The following is a 22,546-nucleotide window of genomic DNA, read 5'->3' as shown; positions in this document are numbered from 1 at the left end:
TATAGGGACAAGGCAGGGGTTGGAGAGAAGATAACTGTTTATCTTCTCTTCGTCCCCTGCCTTGTCCCTATGTGCCAAAAAGTCTACAAGAGCTACTGTCATCACCAAGTGGAAGACCGAAACAAACTCTCAGAATTAAAAAATCTTGAGTCAGGCCTCATGAGATTTTTTTTTTAAAAGAATACTTTTGGGTTCTTTTTGTCTTCCAGTTCCTGAGCCTTTCGGGTGCACTCAGCTCATGTTTTTAGGCTTTCTTCACAACTGCGAGGGCTAGAAAGGATTTGGAATTAATAGAATTTAAGAAAGGTTATTCAGCAAATTAGCTTAGCAACACCCACAAAATGACTCTAACAATGAGAGAATAAGCAAAAAGTGTGATTATCTGAACTAAATATCACAGATCAGGGACCCTAATCCAAAGAAATGAAGAGATAAAAATAATTTGGGAAAACAGATAACAATATGCTTATAAACACAAGAGGAGAGCTTTGCTAATAAGAAAAATAGGAATATCAGCTTTCTAACTAAAGGAAATGGAAATGACCCAGAGAAGAAAAAGAGATAAGACCAAGAAAAGAAAATAATTCACTTCTCACTGACCCCATAAATCAAACTCACCAGAAATCACAAATTCAAAATATCAGAGGGGTAGCCGTGTTAGTTAGTTAGCTATTCAAAATAGCCATTTGGTAGATGTAGATTCAGAAGGAAAATACACCTCTACCCCGATATAATGTGACCCGATATAACACGAATTCGGATATAACGCGGTAAAGCAGTGCTCCAGGGGGCGGGGGGGCTGCACACTCCGGCGGATCAAAGCAAGTTTGATATAACGCCGTTTAACCTATAATGCAGTAAGATTTTTTGGCTCCCGAGGAGAGCGTTATATCGGGGTAGAGGTGTATTTAAATAAAAACTACTTTTCCTGGGAATAGTTAGTTATCAGTCAAAAAGGATTGATTCTCAGGTACACTGTGACAACTTTATGGCACTGTGCAAACACAAAACTGCTCTAAAGCCAGCTTACTCAGCCTTTGGCAATTTCCCCGAGGGAAGGGGAATCCTCTGGTAGCATAGAGCCACTAAAGTGGGTCCTATACCATTTCCCTTCCAGTTGCTGGCATAGATGCGAGGTGCCTTGCTGGTCACAGAATGTAAGAATGGCTGTAAGACTAGAGTTAGGATCCTAAATCCTTATTTATCACCTACATTAAAATAGCTTGATTTTCAGAAGTGCCGGGCAACTACAAAATGCCAATTAATTCAATAGGAGCTGCAAGTGCTCAGCACTTTTGAAAAATGAGACTATTTCTGTTTAGGGAAATATAGATTGGAACATTTTGGTTGACATTAGCGTATAAAGCAGCTCCCATTGGCCGGGAACGGTGAACCACGGCCACTGGGAGCTGCGGGCAGCCATGCCTGCGGACGGTCAATGTAAACACTGTCTCGCAGCCCGCCAGCGGATTACTCTGATGGGCCGCGTGCGGCCCGCGGGCCACAGGTTGCCCACGACTAGTATAAAGTTACAAATATATAACATAAAGCAAGTATTTGCGAGAGGATGGGAACAGAAAGTTGTCCTCTGAAAGACAGACTACCAAAAGCTTTTGCCATGCTTATAGGTCCTTTTGAAGCAGAGGTCCCAAAAGTGTGGGGTGCACCTCCCTAGGGGAGCATGTAGGAACATCCTGCGGGGTGCGGCGGGGCCTAAGCCAGCCCCCACGGGGGCAGAGAGGGAGCACCACCCAGTCCCTCCCCACTCCCAGCTCTGCTCTGCTACTGCCCCTAGCCTCGGCCGCTGGCCACAGCTCCATTCCCGGCCCAGGGCTGAGGCTGGGGACAAGGCTGAGAGCAGAGCCGCACCTAGCCACTGGCCCGGCTGCTGGCCTGCACCGCAGCCTGGCTGCCACTCCACTCCTGCTCCCCCCACCCAGCTGTGGCCCCTGGCCATAGCCCCGCTCCCAGCCCCAGAGCTACCCCCAGCTGTCGCCCCAGCCTGGCCCCCTTACCTCTCTCCTTGTCCTTCCCCCACCCCTCAGAGCCACGGCCCTGCTCCCGGCCCCAACTCCGGGGCCGAGAGGGGGGCACAGACGGGGGGGGGGCACAACCCTCAAAAGTTTGGGGACCGCTGTTTTAAAGCATCACATTCCCTTTGGATCAATTACACATAAATTGTCATTGCTTAAATGAATGAATAGGAGAACCTGGCTTGACAACGTGGCATTTTTCTTTCCATGATGTTTACAAGTAAAACATTAAAAATGTTCCTATCACAAAACCTGGCTTTCCTCCAAGGCTGGCAGAAATAATACAATTGATTTTGATAGTTTAAAAAAATAGAAATCTACTCTAACTTACTTAACATCTTGACCTATTTGGCATCAGCTGTGGTGAACAAGAGACGAGAAGCTTCTTTTCAATTTATGGCTCAAAAAAAAAAAAAAAAGAAGAAGAAGAAATTTTTGACAATATCTTTGGGATAGATTCACAAAAGAACTTAGGCGGTGGAACACTGATTGTCATGGTGACTAACTGTTAGGCACCTTGAAAATCACAGGAACAACACTGCCAGCCACAAAGCCTGGGTTAGGCATCTATAGGGTGACCACACAGCAAGTGTGAAAAACCGGGTCAGGGGGTAGGGGGTAACACTGCTCTACAGCCAAAATGCTTCTGAAATAAATGTAGTCAAACTTTACTAATTCTGGGTCACTAAGAACAAAAATGATGCTTAAAATTGTTGATTGGCTCTAGTTTTCAAGATATGCTATTGGGCCAGTATATACAACCCTTGACTTGGAAATGGCGGAGGATAAGTGAGTTATAAAGGGAAGGGATCTCAATTTAAACCAGAAATGACTAAAATACATCTTTGACTGGATCTATGAATAAATCTATGACTGGCTTTGGACAGTACTTGCTTTTTAGGCAAAACAATGAATGATGCAATCTGAAGCTGGTATTGCGTCATACATGATATGAATTGCATCATGTTATTCCTAGAAGTCATGGATGATGCAATCATAACAAAGCTTACATCACTCTGCTGAACAAATTGCCCTATATCAGCTCTAGAAATCATACAGTGTCGTGCTCTCTTATTTGTCAGTGTTTAATTTTGCAAAGGGACACGTCTGTTTAGCCAAAGTGAGCAGAGATGCCTCGTACTTGTGTGAACAGTGCAGATAACTTCTGCTATGTCTGTGGTGAAGTGACTTTTGCATCACAAAAGTGCAGTATAACCACTATGGTTAAGAAAGCCTATCACCTTTATTTTGGCTGCAAAATTGGAGATCAGGACAAGAGGTGGGCCCCACACATATGCTGCAGCACTTGTGCAACAAATCTTCGCCAGTGGTTGAACAGGAAAAGGAAATCTATGCCTTTTGCAGTGCCAATGATTTGGAGAGAGCCAACAGATCATACCAGCAATTGTTACTTCTGCATGGTGCCTCCAGTTGGGAAAGGTGTGTCAAAGAAGAAAAAGTGGACTGTGCATTATCCAAACATTCCATCAGCTATACGCCAAGTACCCCACGGAGAAGGACTGCCGGTTCCTGATGCAACAGAATCACTCTCACTTGAGTCAGACGAGGAAGAGGAAGAGGATGAAACTTCTGGGCCTGAACCATCAATGTCATAGGACCCACATTTTCTCCCATCCTCCTCCTCTGAACCACACCTCTGAATGACCTTGTCAGGGATTTGTAACTACCCAAGAGTAAGGCAGAGCTGTTGGGCTCCAGACTACAGCAGTGGAATCTCCTGGCAGGTGATGTTAGGGTTTCCATGTTCCGTGACCATCAAAAGGATCTTGTCCCATTCTTCTTCATGGAAGGTGATCTTGTAGCCTGCAACAACATCGATGGTGTGATGGCAGCCCTCAACATCGTTCACGATCCAGATGAGTGGAGACTGTTCATTGATTCATCGAAGACGAGTCTTAAAGCTGTTTTACTGCATAATGGCAATGTTTTGCCATCAATTCCAGTTGGTCATGCAGTCCATATGAAGGAAACCTATGACCACATGAAACAACTTTTGAGGTGCATAAACTATGACCAACATCAGTGGCAGCTTTGTGGCGATTTGAAGGTTGTTGCTCTCTTGCTTGGTCTGCAGACTGGATACACAAAGTACTGCTGTTTTCTCTGCGAATGGGATAGTCGTGCAAGAGATTCCCACTACATCAAGAAAGATTGGCCACTCCGACAGTCATTGGAGCCTGGGAGGAAAAGTGTTCAGCATCCACCACTTGTTGAATTAAGGAAGATTTTGTTACCACGCTTACACATCAAGCTGGGTCTGATGAAGAACTTTGTCAAGGCCATTGACAAAACACAAGCAGCTTTCAAGTACCTCCGTGGAAAATTTCCAAGGTTAAGTGAAGCTAAGATAAAGGAAGTTGTCTTTCTTGGTCCTCAGATTCGTGAACTTCTTCAAGATGATGCATTTGACCATGCACTGCGTGGCAAGGAAAAGACGGCATGAAAAGCCTTCCAGTTAGTGGCAATAAATTTTCTCGGAAACAACAAGGCAGACAACTACAGGTTGTTGGTGGAAAACCTCCTCAAGGCATACAAAAGCCGTGGTTGCAACATGTCACTAAAGATACATTTTTTGCACTCTCATCTAGATATTTTTCCACTGAACTGCGGAGCAGTGAGCGACGAGCACGGCGAGCGATTTCACCAGGACATTGCAACAATGGAGAAACGCTATCAGGGCAAATGGAGCCCATCAGTGCTTGCAGACTATTGCTGGACAGTGACAAGAGATGCTCCATTTAATGAATACAAGAGACAAGACAAGAAGCGCTGAGTAGACACTGAATAGGACTAAACTATGTACATAATAGTTTTTTGCCTTTTGTTTCATAATACATTTTATTTATATAACCCTTTTGCTGATTTTTAAAGTGTTACATAAACAGGACAGGTGAAATATTATCATGTAAAGCAACCATAAACACATGAAAAGACCTAGGTTTACAATTTATGATTAAAACTCTACTATCTACACAATATACATAGACATAAAATGTAAAAACTTAAATATCTTAGAAACAGTAGCCAATCAGTTGTTTTAATTGTCATATTTGAATTCAGCACATCAAAATACATAATAAATAGCACATTTTATCTCTGAAGCAGACTACTTCTCAAAAATTGTAGACCAGTGTAATAGGAGCCTATGTAACCCTTCTGTCCATCTGAGTTGGCAGCAACAAGGGCCGGGTTCAGTATCTAGGGGTTCCGTTTCAATAACAAAATGCAAAACTGGCTCGAGCCCCCACCCAGTGTGTGACCTGGGACAATTACATACCACCCCCTGGGCACTTCTAAGAGGCAATACTTTCCCTCTTGCAAGCACGGAGTCTGAGGCCTGGTCTATACTACGAGTTTAGGTCGAATTTAGCAGCGTTAAATTGAATTAAGCCTGGACACGTCCACATGACGAAGCCCTTTTTTTCGACTTAAAGGGCCCTTTAAACCGGTTTCTTTACTCCACCTCCGACGAGGGGATTAGCGCTGAAATCGGCCTTTGCGGGTCGGATTTGGGGTAGAGTGGATGGAATTCGACGTTATTGGCCTCCGGGAGCTATCCCACAGTGCTTCATTGTGACCGCTCTGGACAGCACTCTCAACTCAGATGCACTGACCAGGTAGACAGGAAAAGCCCTGCGAACTTTTGAATTTCATTTCCTGTTTGCCCAGCGTGGAGAGCACAGGTGACCATGCAGAGCTCATCAGCACAGGTAACCATGATGGAGTCCCAGGATCGCAAAAGAGCTCCAGCATGGACAGAATGGGAGGTACGGGATCTGCTCGCCATATGGGAAGACGAATCAGTGCTAGCTGAAGTCCGTAGCAGTAAACGAAATGGCAAAATATTAGAAAAAGTCTCAAAGGGCGTGAAGGACAGAGGCCATAACAGGGACGCACAGCAGTGCCGCGTGAAAATTAAGGAGCTAAGGCAAGCCTACCACAAAGCCAGAGAGGCAAACGGAACGTCCGGGGCAGAGCCGCAAACATGCCACTTCTACGTGGAGCTGCATGCCATGCTAGGGGGTGCAGCCACCACTACCCCAACCATGTGCTTTGACTCCATCAATGGAGAATCACGCAACAGGGAAGCGGGTTCGGGGTACGAGGAAGATGATGATGAAGACAATGAAGATAGCTCACAGCAAGGAAGCGGAGAAACCGGTTTCCCCAACAGCCAGGATATGTTTATCACCCTGGACCTGGAACCAGTAACCCCCGAACTCACCCAAGGCGTGCTCCCAGATCCTGAGGGCACACAAGGGACCTCTGTTGGGTGTACCTTTGTAAATATTACACATGGTTTAAAAGCAAGCGTGTTTAAGGATTAATGATTAATTTGCCCTGGCAATCGCGGCCAGTACAGCTACTGGAAAAGTCTGTTAACGTGTATGGGGATGGAGCAGAAATCCTCCAGGGACATCTCCAGAAAGTTCTCCTTCATGTACTCCCAAAGCCTTTGCAAAAGGTTTCTGGGGAGCGCTGTCTTATCCCGTCCACCATGGTAGGACACTTTACCACGCCAGGCCAGTAGCACGTAGTCTGGAATCATTGCATAACAAAGCATGGCAGCGTATGGTCCCGGTGTTTGCTGTCATGCAGACAACATCCATTCCTTATCTCTCTTTGTTATCCTCAGGAGAGTGATATCATTCACGGTCACCTGGTTGAAATGGGGTGATTTTATTAAGGGGACATTCAGAGGTGCCCTTTCCTGCTCGGCTGAACAGAAATGGTCCCCACTGTTAGCTACGCGGTGGGGGGGAGGGGTGAAGTGATCATCTCAGAGAATTGGGTGTGTGTGGGGGGGTAGTTGGATTTGTGCTGCATGTTAACCCGGAAACCGCAGCCCCTCCTTTTACATTGCAAACCCATTTTAAATGGCCAACCCAACGGGTGCTTGGTATGGGAAATGAGGGCGCTGCTGTTTGAAACCCTTCCTACATGTTATGAAGGTTAAAAAAGCCAAAAGACTGTGGCTTACCATGGCTGCCTGCAAGCCAAATTCTGTTGCCTGGCACTGCGTGAGTGATCTCTCACACCAAACCGGCAGGCCCTCAATATAAGAGGAAAAATGTGACCTTGTAACGAAAGCACATGTGCTCTGTAATGTGAACAGCAAAATTTAATGTGAAAGAGTGTACCCATTGTTCTCTAAAATGTGTCTTTTTAACCACCTCTCCCTTCTCCTCCACCAGCTGCAAATGTTTCTCCTTCGCAGAGGCTAGTGAAGATTAGAAGGAGAAAACGGCAGACTTGGGATGATATGTTCTCGGAGCTCCAGATGTCCTCCCACGCTGACAGAGCACAGCAGAATGCAGACAATGTCAGAGTGCAAAAAAGCACAATATGAACGAGAGGAGACGTGGCAGGCTGAATCGTGGGCTGAAGAGAGCAAGTGGCGGGCTGAAGAGGATAGGTGGCGTCAGCTTGCTGACAGAAGGCAAGAGTGGATGCTCCGGCTGCTGGAGCATCAAACTGATATGCTCCAGCGTATGGTTGAGCTGCAGCAAAGGCAGCAGGAGCAGAGACTGCCACTACAGCCTCTGTGTAACCAACAGCCCTCCTCCCCAAGTTCCATAGCCTCCTCACCCAGACGCCCAAGAACGCGGTGGGGGGGCCTCTGGCCACCCAGCCACTTCACCCCAGATGATTGCCCAAGCATCAGAAGGCTGGCCTTCAATAAGTGTTAAAGTTTTAAAGTTTGAAATTGCAGTGCGTCCTTTTCCTTCCCTCCTCCCCCATTCCTCCCGGGCTACCTTGGCAGTTATCCCCCTAGTTGTATGATGAATTAATATAGAATGCATGAATGTGAAGTAACAATGACTTTATTGCCTCTGCAAGCGGTGCTCAAAGGGGGGAGGGGAGGGTGGTTAGTTTCCAGGGAAGTAGAGTGAACCGGAGGGGTGGGGGTGGGGGAGGGTTCATCAAGGAGAAACAAACAGAAGTTTCACACTGTAGCCTGGCCAGTCACAAAACTGGTTTTCAAAGCTTCTCTGATGCGCACCACGCCCTGCTGTACTCTTCTAACCGCCCTAGTGTCTGGCTGCGCGTAATTAGTGGCCAGGCGATTTGCCTCAACCTCCCACCCCACCATAAATGTCTCCCCCTTACTCTCACAGATATTGTAGAGCACACAGCAAGCAGCAATAACAATTGGAATATGGGTTTCGCTGAGGTCTATCCGGGTCAGTAAACTGCGCCAGCGCGCTTTTAAACGTCCAAATGCACATTCTACCACCATTCAGCACTTGCTCAGCCTATAGTTGAACAGGTCCTGACTACTGTCCAGGCTGCCTGTAAACGGCTTCATGAGCCCTGGCATTAAGGGGTAGGCTGGGTCCCCAAGGATAACTATAGGCATTTCAACATCCCCAACGGTTATTTTCTGGTCCGGAAAGAAAGTCCCTTCCTCCAGCTTTTGAAACAGACCAGAGTTCCTGAAGACGCGAGCGTCATGTACCTTTCCCGGCCATCCCACGTTGATGTTAGTGAAACATCCCTTGTGATCCACCAGGGCTTGCAGCAGCATTGAAAAGTATCCCTTGCGGTTTATGTACTCGGTGGCTTGGTGCTCCGGTGCCAATATAGGGATATGGGTTCCGTCTATCGCCCCACCGCAGTTTGGGAATCCCATTGCAGCAAAGCCATCCACTATGACCTGCACGTTTCCGAGAGTCACTACCCTTGATATCAGCAGCTCTTTGATTGCGTTGGCTACTTGGATCACAGCAGCCCCCACAGTAGATTTGCCCACTCCAAATTGATTCCCAACTGACCGATAGCTGTCTGGCGTTGCAAGCTTTCACAGGGCTATTGCCCCTCGCTTCTCAATTGTGAAGACTGCTCTCATCCTGGTATTCTGGTGCTTCAGGGCAGGAGAAAGCAAGTCACAAAGTTCCCTGAAAGTGCCCTTACGCATGCGAAAGTTTCGCAGCCACTGGGAATCGTCCCACACCTGCAACACGATGTGGTCCTACCAGTCTGTGCTTGTTTCCCGGGCCCAGAATCGGCGTTCCACGCCATGAACCTCCCCCAGGAACACCATGATTTGCACATTGCTGGGGCCTGTACTTTGTGAGAGGTCTATGTCCATGTCAATTTCCTCATCACTCTTGTCGCCGCGCTGCAATCGCCTCCTCGCCTGGTTTTGCTTTGGCATGTTCTGGCTCTGCATATACTCCAGGACAATGCGCGTGGTGTTCATAGTGCTCATAATTGCCACGGTGATGTTAGCGGGCTCCATGATCCCAGTGCTATGGCGTCTGGGCTGAAAAAAGGCGCGAAACTATTGTCTGACGGAGGGAGGGAGGGGTGAGTGACGACATGGCTTACAGGGAATTAAAATCAACAAAGGTGGCTGTGCATCAGGGAAAAACACAAACAACTGTCACACAGAATGGCCCGCCCAAAGATTGAACTGAAAACCCTGGGTTTAGCAGGCCGTTGATTTCACGGAAGGAGGGGGAAGCGAATAAATACAGAACAAATCCGGTCCATCTATCTTTTACATCTTAGGCTGGCAGCAGACGGTGCAGCATGACTGATAGCCATCGGCATCTTCTGGGTGCATGGCAGAAGATGCTGTTTTACGACTGCTAGCCATCATCGTCAAGACAGTTCAATAGGACTGCCGGCAAGACTGAGTCTCTAGGAGACAAAACATGTCTGCCCAAGTGCCTCTGACCGAACTCACTGAGGAATACGATGACGATGGATACCAGTCGTAATACACCATCTACTGCCAAAAGGCAAGGAGCTGCTGCTGTATAGCAATTCAGCCCCACTTCTGCCAGCACCCAGGTGACATATGGTGATGATGAGCTGAGCTGAGCTGAGCTGAGCTGAGCGGGGTCCATGCTTGCCGTGGTATGTTGTCTGCACAGGTAACCCAGGTAAAAAGGCGCGAATTGATTGTCTGCCGTTGCTCTGACGGAGGGGGAGGGGCCTGACGACATGTACCCAGAACCCCCCGCGACACTGTTTTTGCATCATCAGGCATTGGGATCTCAACCCAGAATTCCAATGGCCAGTGGAGACTGCGGGAACTGTGGGATAGCTACCCACAGTGCAACGCTCTGGAAGTCGACGCTAGCCTTGGTACTACGGACACAGTCTGCCGACTTAATGCACTTAGAGCATTTTATGTGGGGACACACTAGGGTGACCAGATCACCCAAGTCAAATATCGGGACGCGGGGGGTGGGGTGGGTGTGATGTGGGGTGGGTGTGGCGGGGGGCGGGGCAAAAAAACAAAAAAAAAACAAATGCTTCCTCCACAAGTGCTGGAGGGAGGCCCGGGAAACGCAGGGGAAGCGCGGGGCCAGGGTGAGTGGGAGTCCGGCCTGGCCCCGAGCAGGCAGGATTCAGTTGGGTGGTTGGGAGAGTAGGGGGCGGCCCACGGGGTCAGGGGGCAGCTGTTCTCCCCCCCGGGCAGCGGGACTCGGGAGCAGCCACTGCTGCAGCTCCCACTGCCGTGGGGGGAGGAAGCCAAACTCGGCGGCTGCGGCTCTGGCGCCTGGGCCCGAACCCCCCGAGCCTGGGCCTGTTGCGGGGACCCAGCAGCACGCACGCTGCACCCAGCCCCTGGCCAGTTGCGTCTGGGCTGCTGCCCAGCTGGTGCTGTCCCGTGGCGGCCCCAGAGTGGGGGCGGCAGGCCGCAGCCCCCCCATCCCACTCGGGTCCCGCAGGGGAACGAACGGGCCTGGGCTGCCGATGCCTCCGCCCCAGGGCCGCCGCAGGATTGCACCAGCTGGGCAGCAGCCCAGACGTGACTGGCCAGGGGCTGGGCACAGCGTGCGCGCTGCTGGGTCCCCACAGCAGGCCCGGGCTCGGGGGATTCGGGGGCGCCAGAGCCGCAGCCGCCGAGCTTGGCCATCGGCCGCTTCCTCCCCCCGCGGCAGTGGGAGCTGCAGCAGCGGCTGCTCCCGAGTCCTGCTGCCCGGGGGGAGAACAGCCGCCACCTGGCCCTGCGGGCTGCCCCCCTACTCTCCCTACCGCCCGACTGAGTCCTGCCTGCTTGGGGCCAGGCCGGACTCTTACTCACCTCGGCCCCGCGTTCCCCCTGCGTCTCCGGGGCCTCCCTCCAGCGCTTGTGGAGGAAGGAGGAATGGTGAGCCTGGGGAAGAGGCAGGGATTCGGGGAGGGAGCCAATGGGGGAGGAAGGGGTGGAGTTGGGGCGCGGGGGGCGCGAGCCTTCCGGGCTCCGGAGCATTTCCTTGTTTGTCCAGTTTGACTGACTGCACATCAGTCGGGACACTGGACAAACAAGGAAATATCGTGACAGTCCCGATAAAATCGGGACGTCTGGTCACCCTAGGACACACACAATCAACTGTATAAAACCAATTTCTATAAAACCGGCTTCTATAAATTTGACCTAATTTTGTAGTGTAGACATACCCTGAGTGTAGCAAAATCCTTTGAATAAAGGAGGGAAACAATGTGGCATTATGTTGGGGAAACACCACAAACAGGATTCATAACACAAACCATGAGCAAAAGACCCACCCTCCAAGTAAGTTTGGTAGTGTCCTTTTCCCCTCAGGGTCTTAAGTCCAGCAACCCAAAAATCACCCAAAAGTCCAACAACCGAACAGTCTCTGTCCCTGGTCAGTGCAGCCCCAGAGTTCAAAAGTTTATCTGCAGAATTTTACCTCCCAGCCTGGGTGGAAATGGGGGAGAGGGGGGTTGCAGGAGTGTTAAGGTGCACCTTACATGGTTCAAGGCCGACTGCCCCGCCTCTCCGTGGGGTTCTGCTGCAGCCTTCACCACCAGCCGCTCCGCTCCTCCAGCCATCCCGTGAGCCGCTCCAGCTGTCCCGCGAACATGCTCCACTCCAGCCACTCCGCTCCACTCCACTCCACTCACCGTCCTGTGAGCCGCTCCAGCAATCCTGCAAACTGCTCTGCTTCACCAGCCACTCGGCAATATATCTTCAGCCCCCCCACACAGCGCTCAGCAATTTCAGCTCTTCGTAATTTTAGCTCTTTAGTGATTTCAGCTTGTAGTAGGGGAGCCTCAGTGCTGGTGCACCATTGGCCCAAAGTGAATTCAGCTCAGCAGCCTGTAACTAGACTCCTAATGGAATCAAAATTAGCTCTGATATTCTACAGTGGAGAGAGGAGGAGGCGAAATTGGTGTTTCAGGCTCTCAAAAGGGGCTCATACCATCAGGTACACATACCTGTCCCCAGCCTCTCTTAATTCACTGGGTTTTGGAACCCATTTTCGTTTCATTTCTGCTGGACTCTCTCCAATTTGTCCACATCCCTTCTGTAGTGGGGGGACCAAAACTGGACACAATACTCCAGGTGTGGCTTCACCAATGCTGAATAGAGGGGAATAATCACTTCCCTTGATCTGCTGGCAATGCTCCTACTAATACAGGCCAATATGCCGTTGGCCTTCTTGGCAACAAGGGCACACTGCTGACTCATATCCAGCTTCTCGTCCACTGTAATCCCCAGGTCCTTTTCTGCAGAACTGCCTTTGACCTCTTAGTTGTGTTAACAAGAGGTGATGTTCTGTAAAATGAAAAGTAAATGGAGGAACTTGCCGCACATTAACATTTCCTGATAATAATACATTTAAAAATATCTTTAGAAGACTTCCACTTGTATTTCTCGTGACATTTAGCAATATGTGTAAAAAGATGGAACCTATTATTTAACATAGTCATTATGAACAGCATTTATGCATGTTTCCATTCTCATTCTTAACAAATGCCTGAGCACTAGGTGGATTACCCAAGACTCAGACTCTATTGGAATAAAGTTTTCATTACTTAGATTTATATATTTGGAATATATAGACTCTTTGAAGCCTCAGGTTTCAATTTTGCAGGGTCAGTTCAGTCATTCAACAGTGGCACTTTTCATAAGTAAGATATTGCTGTTCTTGGCCAAAAAAAGTATTCTTTCCTCCATTTTTGTTCAGTATGCTATGCACTATTTGGTTGGGTATTTTTTCATCCCAGAAGTAGATGCAGTTGGTTTACATGTCTAGTTCGTGCAAAATTTCAGAATCCTTTGTGATGAAAAGCTCTGCTATATAAATGTACAATGTTTTAATTGTTATTTTTTATTTATTGTGACATCCTGTGGAAAAATGACTACAAGTGGTATTCCTTTTGATATTGATATTTCTCAGGTATTAATTGAAAACTTCATTCTATTTTTTTTAATCTTTCATATCATTGCATCAGGTCCTTGACAAAAGACACAGCATATTGTAGAACACGTGAGATGTCATCATGGTCACCATTAGATAAGGATGCAAAAAATATTGAAACATGCAAATTCTCCATACAACTGTAAGTACAGAAAATAAAATCATATACACATAAAATGCAAAGACAGAGAGGAGGATTTGATTTTGATCTGTAATTTCTAGTTTTTATATTTTTTCTATTACAACATAGCACTAAGGCCCTGAACCATTAAAACATTTATGCACATGCTTAACTTTACTGCCATCCCACAATGTCTACTCATGGTAATAAAATTAACCTTGAGCATAAGGGTTTGGAAGATAGGAGCTTAACAAAGTATTGCAGAAAGCAGAAAGAGAGACACTGAATTCACCTTATGTGAGCTAAAGATACATCATTATATCATCAATCAAATATATTTTAATCACTTGCTCACTATACTGTTTTCATAGATACCAGTGTAAAATTATCTTAATCTTTTTTGATACACTAAATGTCATTCATGTTGAATCGATGGCATAATAAAAAAGGCATTTTGTCTTTAGTAAACAGATTTGACCTCCTTAAAACAATATTTTGACCTCTTTAAATCAATATTTCAATACGTTACATAGCAGATCTGCAGTGTACTCTAGCTAGACATCTCTCATGCATCTGTCACTGTGGCATGTAGGTGTCCCTATCTAGGCTATATTTACTATTCTTGTGTTTGTGCTACTTTGTTTGTCCTGTGCTATGAAACTAGGGCTCCAGTGCTGACGGGTGGACCTGTCAACTAGGGTTGCCAGGCGTCCAGTTTTCGACCGGAACGCCCGGTTGAAAAGGGACCCTGGTGACTCCAGGTGGCACTGCCGACCAGGCCATTAGAAGTCCAGTCGGTGGTGCAGCAGGGACCCGGGGCTAAGGCAGGCTCCCTGCCTGCTCTAGCTCCGCACAGTTCCTGGAAGTGGCTGCCAGGTCCTTGCAACTCCATGGCGCTTGGGCGGCCAGGGAGGCTCCGTGCACTGCCCCCACCCCAAGTGCTGGCTCCGCAGCTCCCATTGGCCGGGATCCAGGAACTGCGGGCGTGAGGGCAGCGTGTGGAGCCTCCCTGGCCGCCCGTGCGTCTAGGGGTTGCAGGGACTCGGCGGCCACTTCCTGGGAGCCGCGGTAAGTGCCACTGTGACCCCGCCCCCCAACTCCCTGTCCCAGCCCAGAGTCCCCTCCCACACCCAAACTCCATCTTGGAGCCCACACCCCACATTCCCCCCAACCCCCCAACACCCTGCACCAGCTCTAGTCCCTGAGCCCCCTCCTGCACCTCAAACCCCTCACCTCCGGCCCCACCCCAGAGCCCACACCTCCAGCCGGAGCCCTCACCCACCCTCACACCCCAACCCCAACCCCAACCCCCTGTCCCAGCCTGGTGAAGATGAGTGAGGGTGGGGGAGAGCGAGCGACAGAGGAAGGGGGGAGGCAGCAAGCAGGGGCGGGGTCTTGGAGCAGGGGCAGGGCAGGGGCGGAGCAGGGGGCAGGGCCAGGTGTTTGGGATTGTGCCGTTAGAAAGCTGTCAACCCTACTGTGCACCTGTATGCAGCCCCCACAAAATAGAGTTCTGTGCAGGCCCAAAGTGCAGTCACAGGTATGAGTTTGCAAGAATGCCGTCCAAACATGCTTGTAACAAAAGGCTGATTGCTAATCATGGCAAGGTGGGATAGATCCTTTATTGTTTTTCTACTTGACTAAAGTTTTTACAGAGCACCAATCACTGTAGTATCTAAGCGGTGCTATAAAATTTAAGTGTTTACAGTTTTCTTGTGTTTCCTCATCATCCTTTTTTTTTTCTTCTGGGAAGTCTTACTCAATAAACAAATTAAGCCAACGAACATAAGTTAAGCAATGAAAGCTACAGCTTGTGAAATTAGCTTTGGTTACATTTGTCAGACTGCTGAAGGAACACAAAGGAACATTTCAGGTTGAGTATATTGGCCATTTGTTTAGAACTATTTTGCTATAAACTGATATTAACTCACTTTTGAACTTGTACAATGCTTATGTTGATTTACCTAAAATTAGACACAGATGTACTCAATTTTAGTTCTTTTACCCTGCTTATCTGTGGTCAACAAAAATGGGTGATTTTTTTCTTGTTTTCTTAAAGGTGACCTGCAAATGAAAATTTTAAAAATGGCATTGTGCCCTTTTTATTACTGCTTTATGATCTAAGAAGCTCTGAAAGGTTTTTGGTTTTGCTTTGCTTATTTAAAAGGAAAAAAAATCTTATTTTTTATCTTAGAAATATAAAGCTTGTCCTTACTATTTTTACTGCAGAACTGTTTGGAGAATCATAGAACTGTGCAGGGAACTTTAGTATCCTTCAGTTGTAGATGTGAGTTTGAATATTTCACCAGCTGTTTGCCAGGTGTTTGAGTTAAATACATATTAAGAAAAAATTAAAAAAACAAAAACAAAAAAGAAGTTATAGACCAGTCTGGTTAAAAATTTCTTCTCAGTTGCTAAGATTTCATTCTATTCTTCCTTGTGAGATCAATCTCACTAATTCTTCAGTCATCCAGAAAGACTTCCAAGAAAAACAGAGTAGATGAATTTCTAATGTAGTAAAAAAAAAAAAAAAGCAGAATAAAACAGCACTTAAAAAAATCCTATTCAACCTTTTAGGCTTTTTTGATAAATCATAAACAAAAAAATATGGATGCAAACTTTTTCTTTGCCACTTTGTAAATCACCTTTAAATTATTTTCAGAGAAAACACAGCCCATCTCTTAAGTTGAAATTTAGTGGTTACATTTAGACAGAAATCAGATTGATAACTTTCATTTAATATTGTAGTCAACGCTTATTGGTACCTTGTCAAAATAGGAGAATACTGCAAAATTCTGCCTCTGAGTTACATAATGGATCTCAGTTCTGTGTCCCCTCTACATATACAGAACTCCCATGGATGGCAATGAAAGTTATGCATATGTAGAGGGAAAGAAAAATATGGGAGTAAAAGAATATCATGAGAATGTAAAAGGGGTTGTCTACACAGTGTTTTTATATGGATATGTGAATTGAAAGCAGTCTAGTTATGTGGGTATAAGTCCTCATGTAGACACTCTTATTCCCGTATGAGTGTCTTTTCCCAGTTTATGCGAAACAGGAAAAAGCCACTCTTATTCTGGTGGTTTAACTACACTGGTTTAACTTCCCAAGTAGAAAAATCCTGAAAGCAAAATACTAGACAGACTCCCTACAAGTAGTCAGTTCAAAGTCCCTGTGATGCCATTTAATTGTATTTCCCTACTTTAAGATTCAAAATGTCCCTTCCCTGTCTTCTAAACTCCTATGACAGTTGACGAGAGACTGAAATATATCCTATGACAAAAACTGGGGTATTTTGGTTATGAGGAAGTAATTAGGTAAACAGTGGATGAAAGATTGCAGCTAGAGAATAGGAGAAGGGAACCTACAGAATGCACCACGATTACAATCAAATGGGAGATATCCTGTGCCTAATTCTAGTTTCTCTTGTGCCAGTTTTACATTGATGTAACCCCATTGACTTCAGTGAAGTTACTCCTGATTTACATTGGTCTAAGTGAGATCAGAAGCAAGCACCTTGATTTTTTTAGGAGGCTCAAACTATCACCAGAGAGAGCTGTAAGCACAAAAAAATCTCCCTGCTTTGGCACATATGTGTGGGTTCCAGAGCAATCACCACTGGAGAATATGATCAGTAAACATCACAAGTGAAATGCTCCGCTAGTGTAAAATGGTGCAGCTCCACTGATGTCAGTGCAGCTTTGTCAATTTACAGTAGCACCAGAGACTTTGGCCCCACTTTGGCATTTCAGCATGTCCGGGGTGTGGCATGAGCCCTTAAGAATCCTGTGGTGGCAGGTTTGGCAGCACTGTCTGAAACATCCCTGATCAGGAACAGATCAACACTAAATGTTGTTAAAGGGTGGTTTTAGTTACTGAAAATGACTGGCAATGTTGGTGAGATGTAGATGAAAAATTGTCATGTGTATAGCCTTATTTATTAGAAATAAAACACACCCAAATGAAGGAGCTCACATTTATTGGTTGATTTGTTCCCTTTTTTCCCCAGTGTTCCCCTGCAGGCTGTAATAATGATCTCTGTGCTATTTCCGCTGCTGTTTGGATATGTCCTGCCAGACTGCCCCCAGAAGTGTTTATGCACCCCTTCTCTAATGGATTGCCGCCGTGCCAATTTATATGAAGTTCCACATGATATCGCTCAAAAAACAGAAACATTGATCTTGAACGACAACCATTTAACCCTCATTTCTCCAGGAGTGTTTCAGCACCTTCTCAATCTCACATTCCTTGGTTTAGCCAACAACAAGCTGTCACTTCAGAATGACTCGTTTGACAACATCGGCAAGAGCGTCCTCTCTCTGGATCTCTCTGGGAACAATTTCACAGACTTGCCATCAAACTTGTTCAGGAACACAAAGAAACTGGTTTGGTTAAACTTAGCTGAAAACAGATTGGGTCTTTTGGACAGTACAATTTTCAGCTCCCTAGAAAAACTCACCTATCTCGACCTCTCTAATAACAGGCTGAAGATGCTTGCATCCATGTTTGTGGGGCTTTCCCAGCTTGATACCTTAATGCTGGCCGGTAACCATCTCTCCACCATACCACAAGGAGTTTTTGATCCCATTCCTAACCTTAAGATCCTTGTTTTGTCCCACAATGAAATAAGCCATTTGCCTGAGGGTTTGTTTGACAACCTGAAGAGTCTTAATGACTTGCTGCTAGATTATAATAATTTTACTGAGATATCACATGCTATATTCACAACCCTCCACAATCTAGAACATTTTTCAATTTCTAAAAATAGAATTCAAAATATTCCACCTCTCTTGTTTGCTGGCAGGTTTACCTTAAGGAAACTTGACTTGTCTAGTAATTTACTCTCAGAGCTGCCTTCAGACTTCCCTTCAGGGTTGGAGCAGCTGGAAGTTCTTAATTTATCTGCAAATTGTATTGGTAATGTTCCCAAAAATCTATTCATAAATAATACTAAGCTAGAGTTTCTGCATTTGGACAAAACTTGTCTCCAGACTCCACCCATTTTTTCAGGCCTTCAAAATCTGATTGAATTAACTGTATGCTGTAATGGCATAAAAATCTTACCAAAAACATTCACTGACAATATGGCTAATTTGGAACTATTGGATCTCTCCCTGAACAATATAAGAGAAATAGAGGATGATGCATTTAAGATGAACCATAATATCACAAAAGTAATTTTGACTGGGAATCCAGTTTGCACAACTGAACAATTTATGCATTACTCTTTTAAAGGACTAGACTGTAGCAGTAAAAATTAAAGGATTGTAAGAACTGTACTTCTGCTACCTTCAATAAAAATCTAACATACATATTGCAAAAAGCATGATTATTTCTGAACTACAAAGGACCATCCTATAACAGTACAAGCATTAATACATCATATGAGCTCACTGCACTGTCTGGTAGTTTAATATAATAATGGATATGTGACATGATACAAAAGCCTTTTGGAATTTCACAGGCTAACTTCCTCAGGACAAAGATATTGTGATAAGTATAGCAGCTGTGAAGTTTATTATAATAATTTTTATATTTACATTTGTGTCCCTTTACTATTGTATGTCTCCCCTAGTTCTTACAGCATCATTAAACAATTGAGCTATGAGTATATATATACACACATATATTTGAGGGACAATATGATGGTATGAGATTGAGATGGCTACATTTCTCATGAGTGTTGAAGCCACAAGAATTAATCTGGTCATCTCAGAAAACCTTGACAAGACACTATTTACTTTGTTTATGACACAGTGCCTTCCATCCCTCCAACTAGGAAGCCAGATGCCTTAGTTACCAGGGTACCAATTACCTCTACAGAGGTACATAGGTGCTTAAACCCCAGACTTAGTGGCTAAGTCTGACTTTTAGCCTCCATAAAGCTACAAAATCCAGCTGGAGGAAGACATGTAAAAGGTATTTGCTGTATAGCTTTTAGCTCAGGGGTTAGAGCACTCACCTGGCATTGGGGAGACCCAGATTTAATTGCCCCCTCTGCCACAGGAGGAGCAAAGGGTTCACCCACCAAGCTATGGTAGGGCTCCCTCGGTCTCTCACGTTGAAGCTAACTAAAGAGTAATTGGCGCAGGGGAACTTAACGCTGGGTCTCCCATGTGGGTGGCCTAACCATTGGGCTATGGAGTTATTTGCAGTTGTGCTCTCTCTGTCTGGCCCAAATAGTGCTGCACTGTGGAAAAATACTTAAATAGTCATTGGGATAGAAAGTGAGAGCATGAGAGACAATGACTCTGATTGGTAGCCTGTAGGGTGACCAGACAGAAAGTGTGAAAAATCGGGACGGGGGTGGGGGGTAATAGGAGCCTACATAAGAAAAAGCCCCAAATATCAGGACTGTCCCTATAAAATTGAGACATCTGGTCACCCTAGTAGCCTGTAGGTGGGGCACTCACCTGGGACATGGAAGACCTGGGTCCAATCCCTTCCTTCAATCACGCTTTCATTATTTAGCCACAGTGGAACAGCTTTAACAGGAGAGACTGAGGGAGCCCCATATCAAATATCCTATAGTTCTGTGGATGGAGTATGTACCTGAGAGGTGGGAGACCCCTGTTCATATCTTCTCTCATCCTCTGACAGAGCGGGGTGGGGAGATTGAAATTAGACTTGGTACATCCCAGGTGAATGCTCTAACCACTGGGCTAAGAGCATATTCGACATGTGACTCTTGAGGCTGGGCACGAGTGCTGAAAGCTCTCTAGAAGTTGTGGGGGGGTGACCCATTTGTGGCCCCACTCCTGCTCCGCCCTGAGTCCCCGCCCTGAGGCCCTGCCCGCTTCTTCCCCCTGAGGCCCTGCCCACGCTCCACCCCCACTCCACCCTGAGGCCCTGCTGCCACTCAGTCTCTCCCCCCCGATGCCCTGCCCCAGCGCTGCCTCTTCCTGCCCCTGCTCCACCCCTTCCCCCAAGGCCACCCCACTTGTCTCCACCACCACCCTGGGGCTCCCCTTGCCTGCTGCTCACTCCTCTCCAGCCCCGCCCCAAGCCCCTCCACCAGTCGCTCACTTCTCTCCGTTTCCCCTCCTCTGAGGTCCCCCCACCCACCACTCATGCCTGGCTCGCCCCTCTCCACCCCTTGCCCCCATCGTTCCCCCCTTAGCTGAGTTGCTCCAGCATTAGCACAGCAGCAGTCCCACAGCTGGGCCAGTCAGTGAGAGGCAGAACCACTTTTAAAAGTGATGCTGGCCCACCCTGTTCCGGCAGGTGGGGGGGCCTTGGGAAAGGGGGCAGAGAGGCGCAAGTGGTGGACACGGGGGGGCTCAGGGGAAGAGGTGGAATGGGAGTGGGAAGAGGTGGAGTGAGGGCAGGGTCTGGGGGGGGGGGAAGGCTGAGCGGGAGCAGGGCCTTGGGGCAGAGCATGGGTGTGGCCATGGTCCGGGCGCTGGTGGCCTAGGGTGACCAGACGTCCCGATTTTATCGGGACCGTCCCGATATTTCCTTGTTTGTCCCGCGTCCCGACCGACGTGCGGTCGGGACAACCGGACAAACAAGGAAATGCCCCGAGCCTCGAGCCCGGAAGTGCTCGCGCCCCCCCCTGCCCCGACTCCGCCCCCTCCTCCCCCGATTGGCTCCCTCCCCGAATCCCCGCCTCTTCCCCGGGCTCACCATTCCCCCTCCCTCCACAAGCGCTGGAGGGAGGCCCGGGAGACTCGGGAAGCGCGGGGCCGGGGTGAGTAACAGTCCGGCCTGGCCCAGTGCAGGCAGGACTCAGTTGGGTGGTTGGGAGAGGAGGGGGGCGACCCGCGGGGCCAGGCGACGGGGGAGGAAACGGCCATGGTGCTCGGCGGCTCTGGCACCCCCGAACCCCCCGAGCCGGGGCCTGCAGCAGCGCGTACGCTGGGCCCAGCCCCTGGCCGGTCGCGTCTGGGCTGCCCAGCTGGTGCTATCCCGCGGCGGCCCCGGGGCGGAGGCATCGGCAGCCCAGCCCCGTTCGTTCCCCTGCGGGACGGGGGGGCTGGGGCCTGCTGCCCCCACTCCGGGGCCGCCGCGGGATAGCACCAGCTGGGCAGCAGCCCAGACGTGACTGGCCAGGGGCTGGGCCCAGCGTACGCGCTGCTGGGTCCCCGCAGCAGGCCCCGGCTCGGGGGGTTCGGGGGCGCCAGAGCCGCAGCCGCGGAGCGCCATGGCCGCTTCCTGCCCCCGCGGCAGTGGGAGCTGCAGCAGCAGCTGCTCCCGAGTCCCGCTGCCCGGGGGTGAGAACAGCCACCGCCTGGCCCCGCGGGCCGCCCCCCTCCTCGCCCTACCACCCAACTGAGTCCTGCCTGCAAGGGACCAGGCCGGACTCTCACTACCCCGGCCCCACGCTTCCCCTGAGTCTCCCGGGCCTCCCTCCAGCGCTTGCGGAGGAAGGTTTTTTTTTTGTTTGTTTTGTTTGGCCCCGCCCCCCGCCATGCCCCCCCCCACGTCACCCCCCCCCCCCCGCGTCCCGATATTTGTCTTTGGTGATCTGGTCACCCTATGGTGGCCTCTTCACTTCTCGGCGCTTTGGGTGGTGGTGCTCCATTTCTTTCCCCATTTGGGGAGGCTTAGACTCCCCATGCATCTTATATCTGCTGCGCATGGCTAAGAGTTATAATGTGGTTTTCTGTTCCTCCTTCTCAAGCCTTTTTGTATGCAGGGCCGGCTCTAGGCACCAGCGTGCCAAGCATGTGCTTGGGGCGGCACTTTTCAAGGGGCAGCACTCTGGCCCTTTTTTTTTTTTTTGCTTCGGTGGCAGCACTCCGGCTTTGTTGTTGTTGCTTGTGGCGGCAAAAAACCTGTTTGTATGGAGAGTGGTAGGCACCTAACTTATTCACAGAAGAAACTGCTTAGATGCTATGACCCTAAGCCAGGGGTTCTCACAACAAATGTTTTGGTGGCCTCAACTCTTGCTGGTGGCCACTCCGACAATTTTTCCTAAAATACTTAATTAACTTTACGAAAAACAAATAAATACGCATATATACATGTCCAAATCATTGTAATTTATCTATGTTGTGGTTGTTTTTTTTTGCTGACTCAATAATAAGAATAATGTATAGTTGTCTCTATTCTTTACTTCGGGTTACCATACGTCCGGATTTTCCCGGACATGTCCGGCTTTTTGGGCCTCAAATCCCCGTCCGGGAGGAAATCCCAAAAAGCCGAACATGTCTGGGAAAATAGGGAGGGGCCGGCGCCGCTGGGTGCTGGGCTGGGTG

General features: G+C 48.1%; 1 protein-coding gene across 1 annotated transcript; it reads left to right on the top strand.

Annotated features, from left to right (window-relative positions):
* Nucleotides 1-15,088: 15,088 nt before the first annotated feature.
* Nucleotides 15,089-18,660, top strand: LOC101939137 (carboxypeptidase N subunit 2-like). The gene is made up of 2 exons (XM_005282787.4): nucleotides 15,089-15,216; nucleotides 17,356-18,660. Exon 2 carries the CDS (start codon nucleotides 17,378-17,380, stop codon nucleotides 18,605-18,607), a length of 1,230 nt encoding a protein of 409 aa, XP_005282844.2. The 5' UTR covers nucleotides 15,089-15,216; nucleotides 17,356-17,377; the 3' UTR covers nucleotides 18,608-18,660.
* The last annotated feature ends 3,886 nt before the right edge of the window (nucleotides 18,661-22,546 follow it).

The sequence above is a fragment of the Chrysemys picta genome, chromosome 2 (genome assembly GCF_011386835.1).
Source record: "Chrysemys picta bellii isolate R12L10 chromosome 2, ASM1138683v2, whole genome shotgun sequence".
Classification (NCBI taxonomy): Eukaryota; Metazoa; Chordata; order Testudines; family Emydidae; genus Chrysemys; species Chrysemys picta.
The sequence above is the reverse complement of the archived record's forward strand: the minus strand, read 5'-3'. Positions and strand labels throughout refer to the sequence as shown.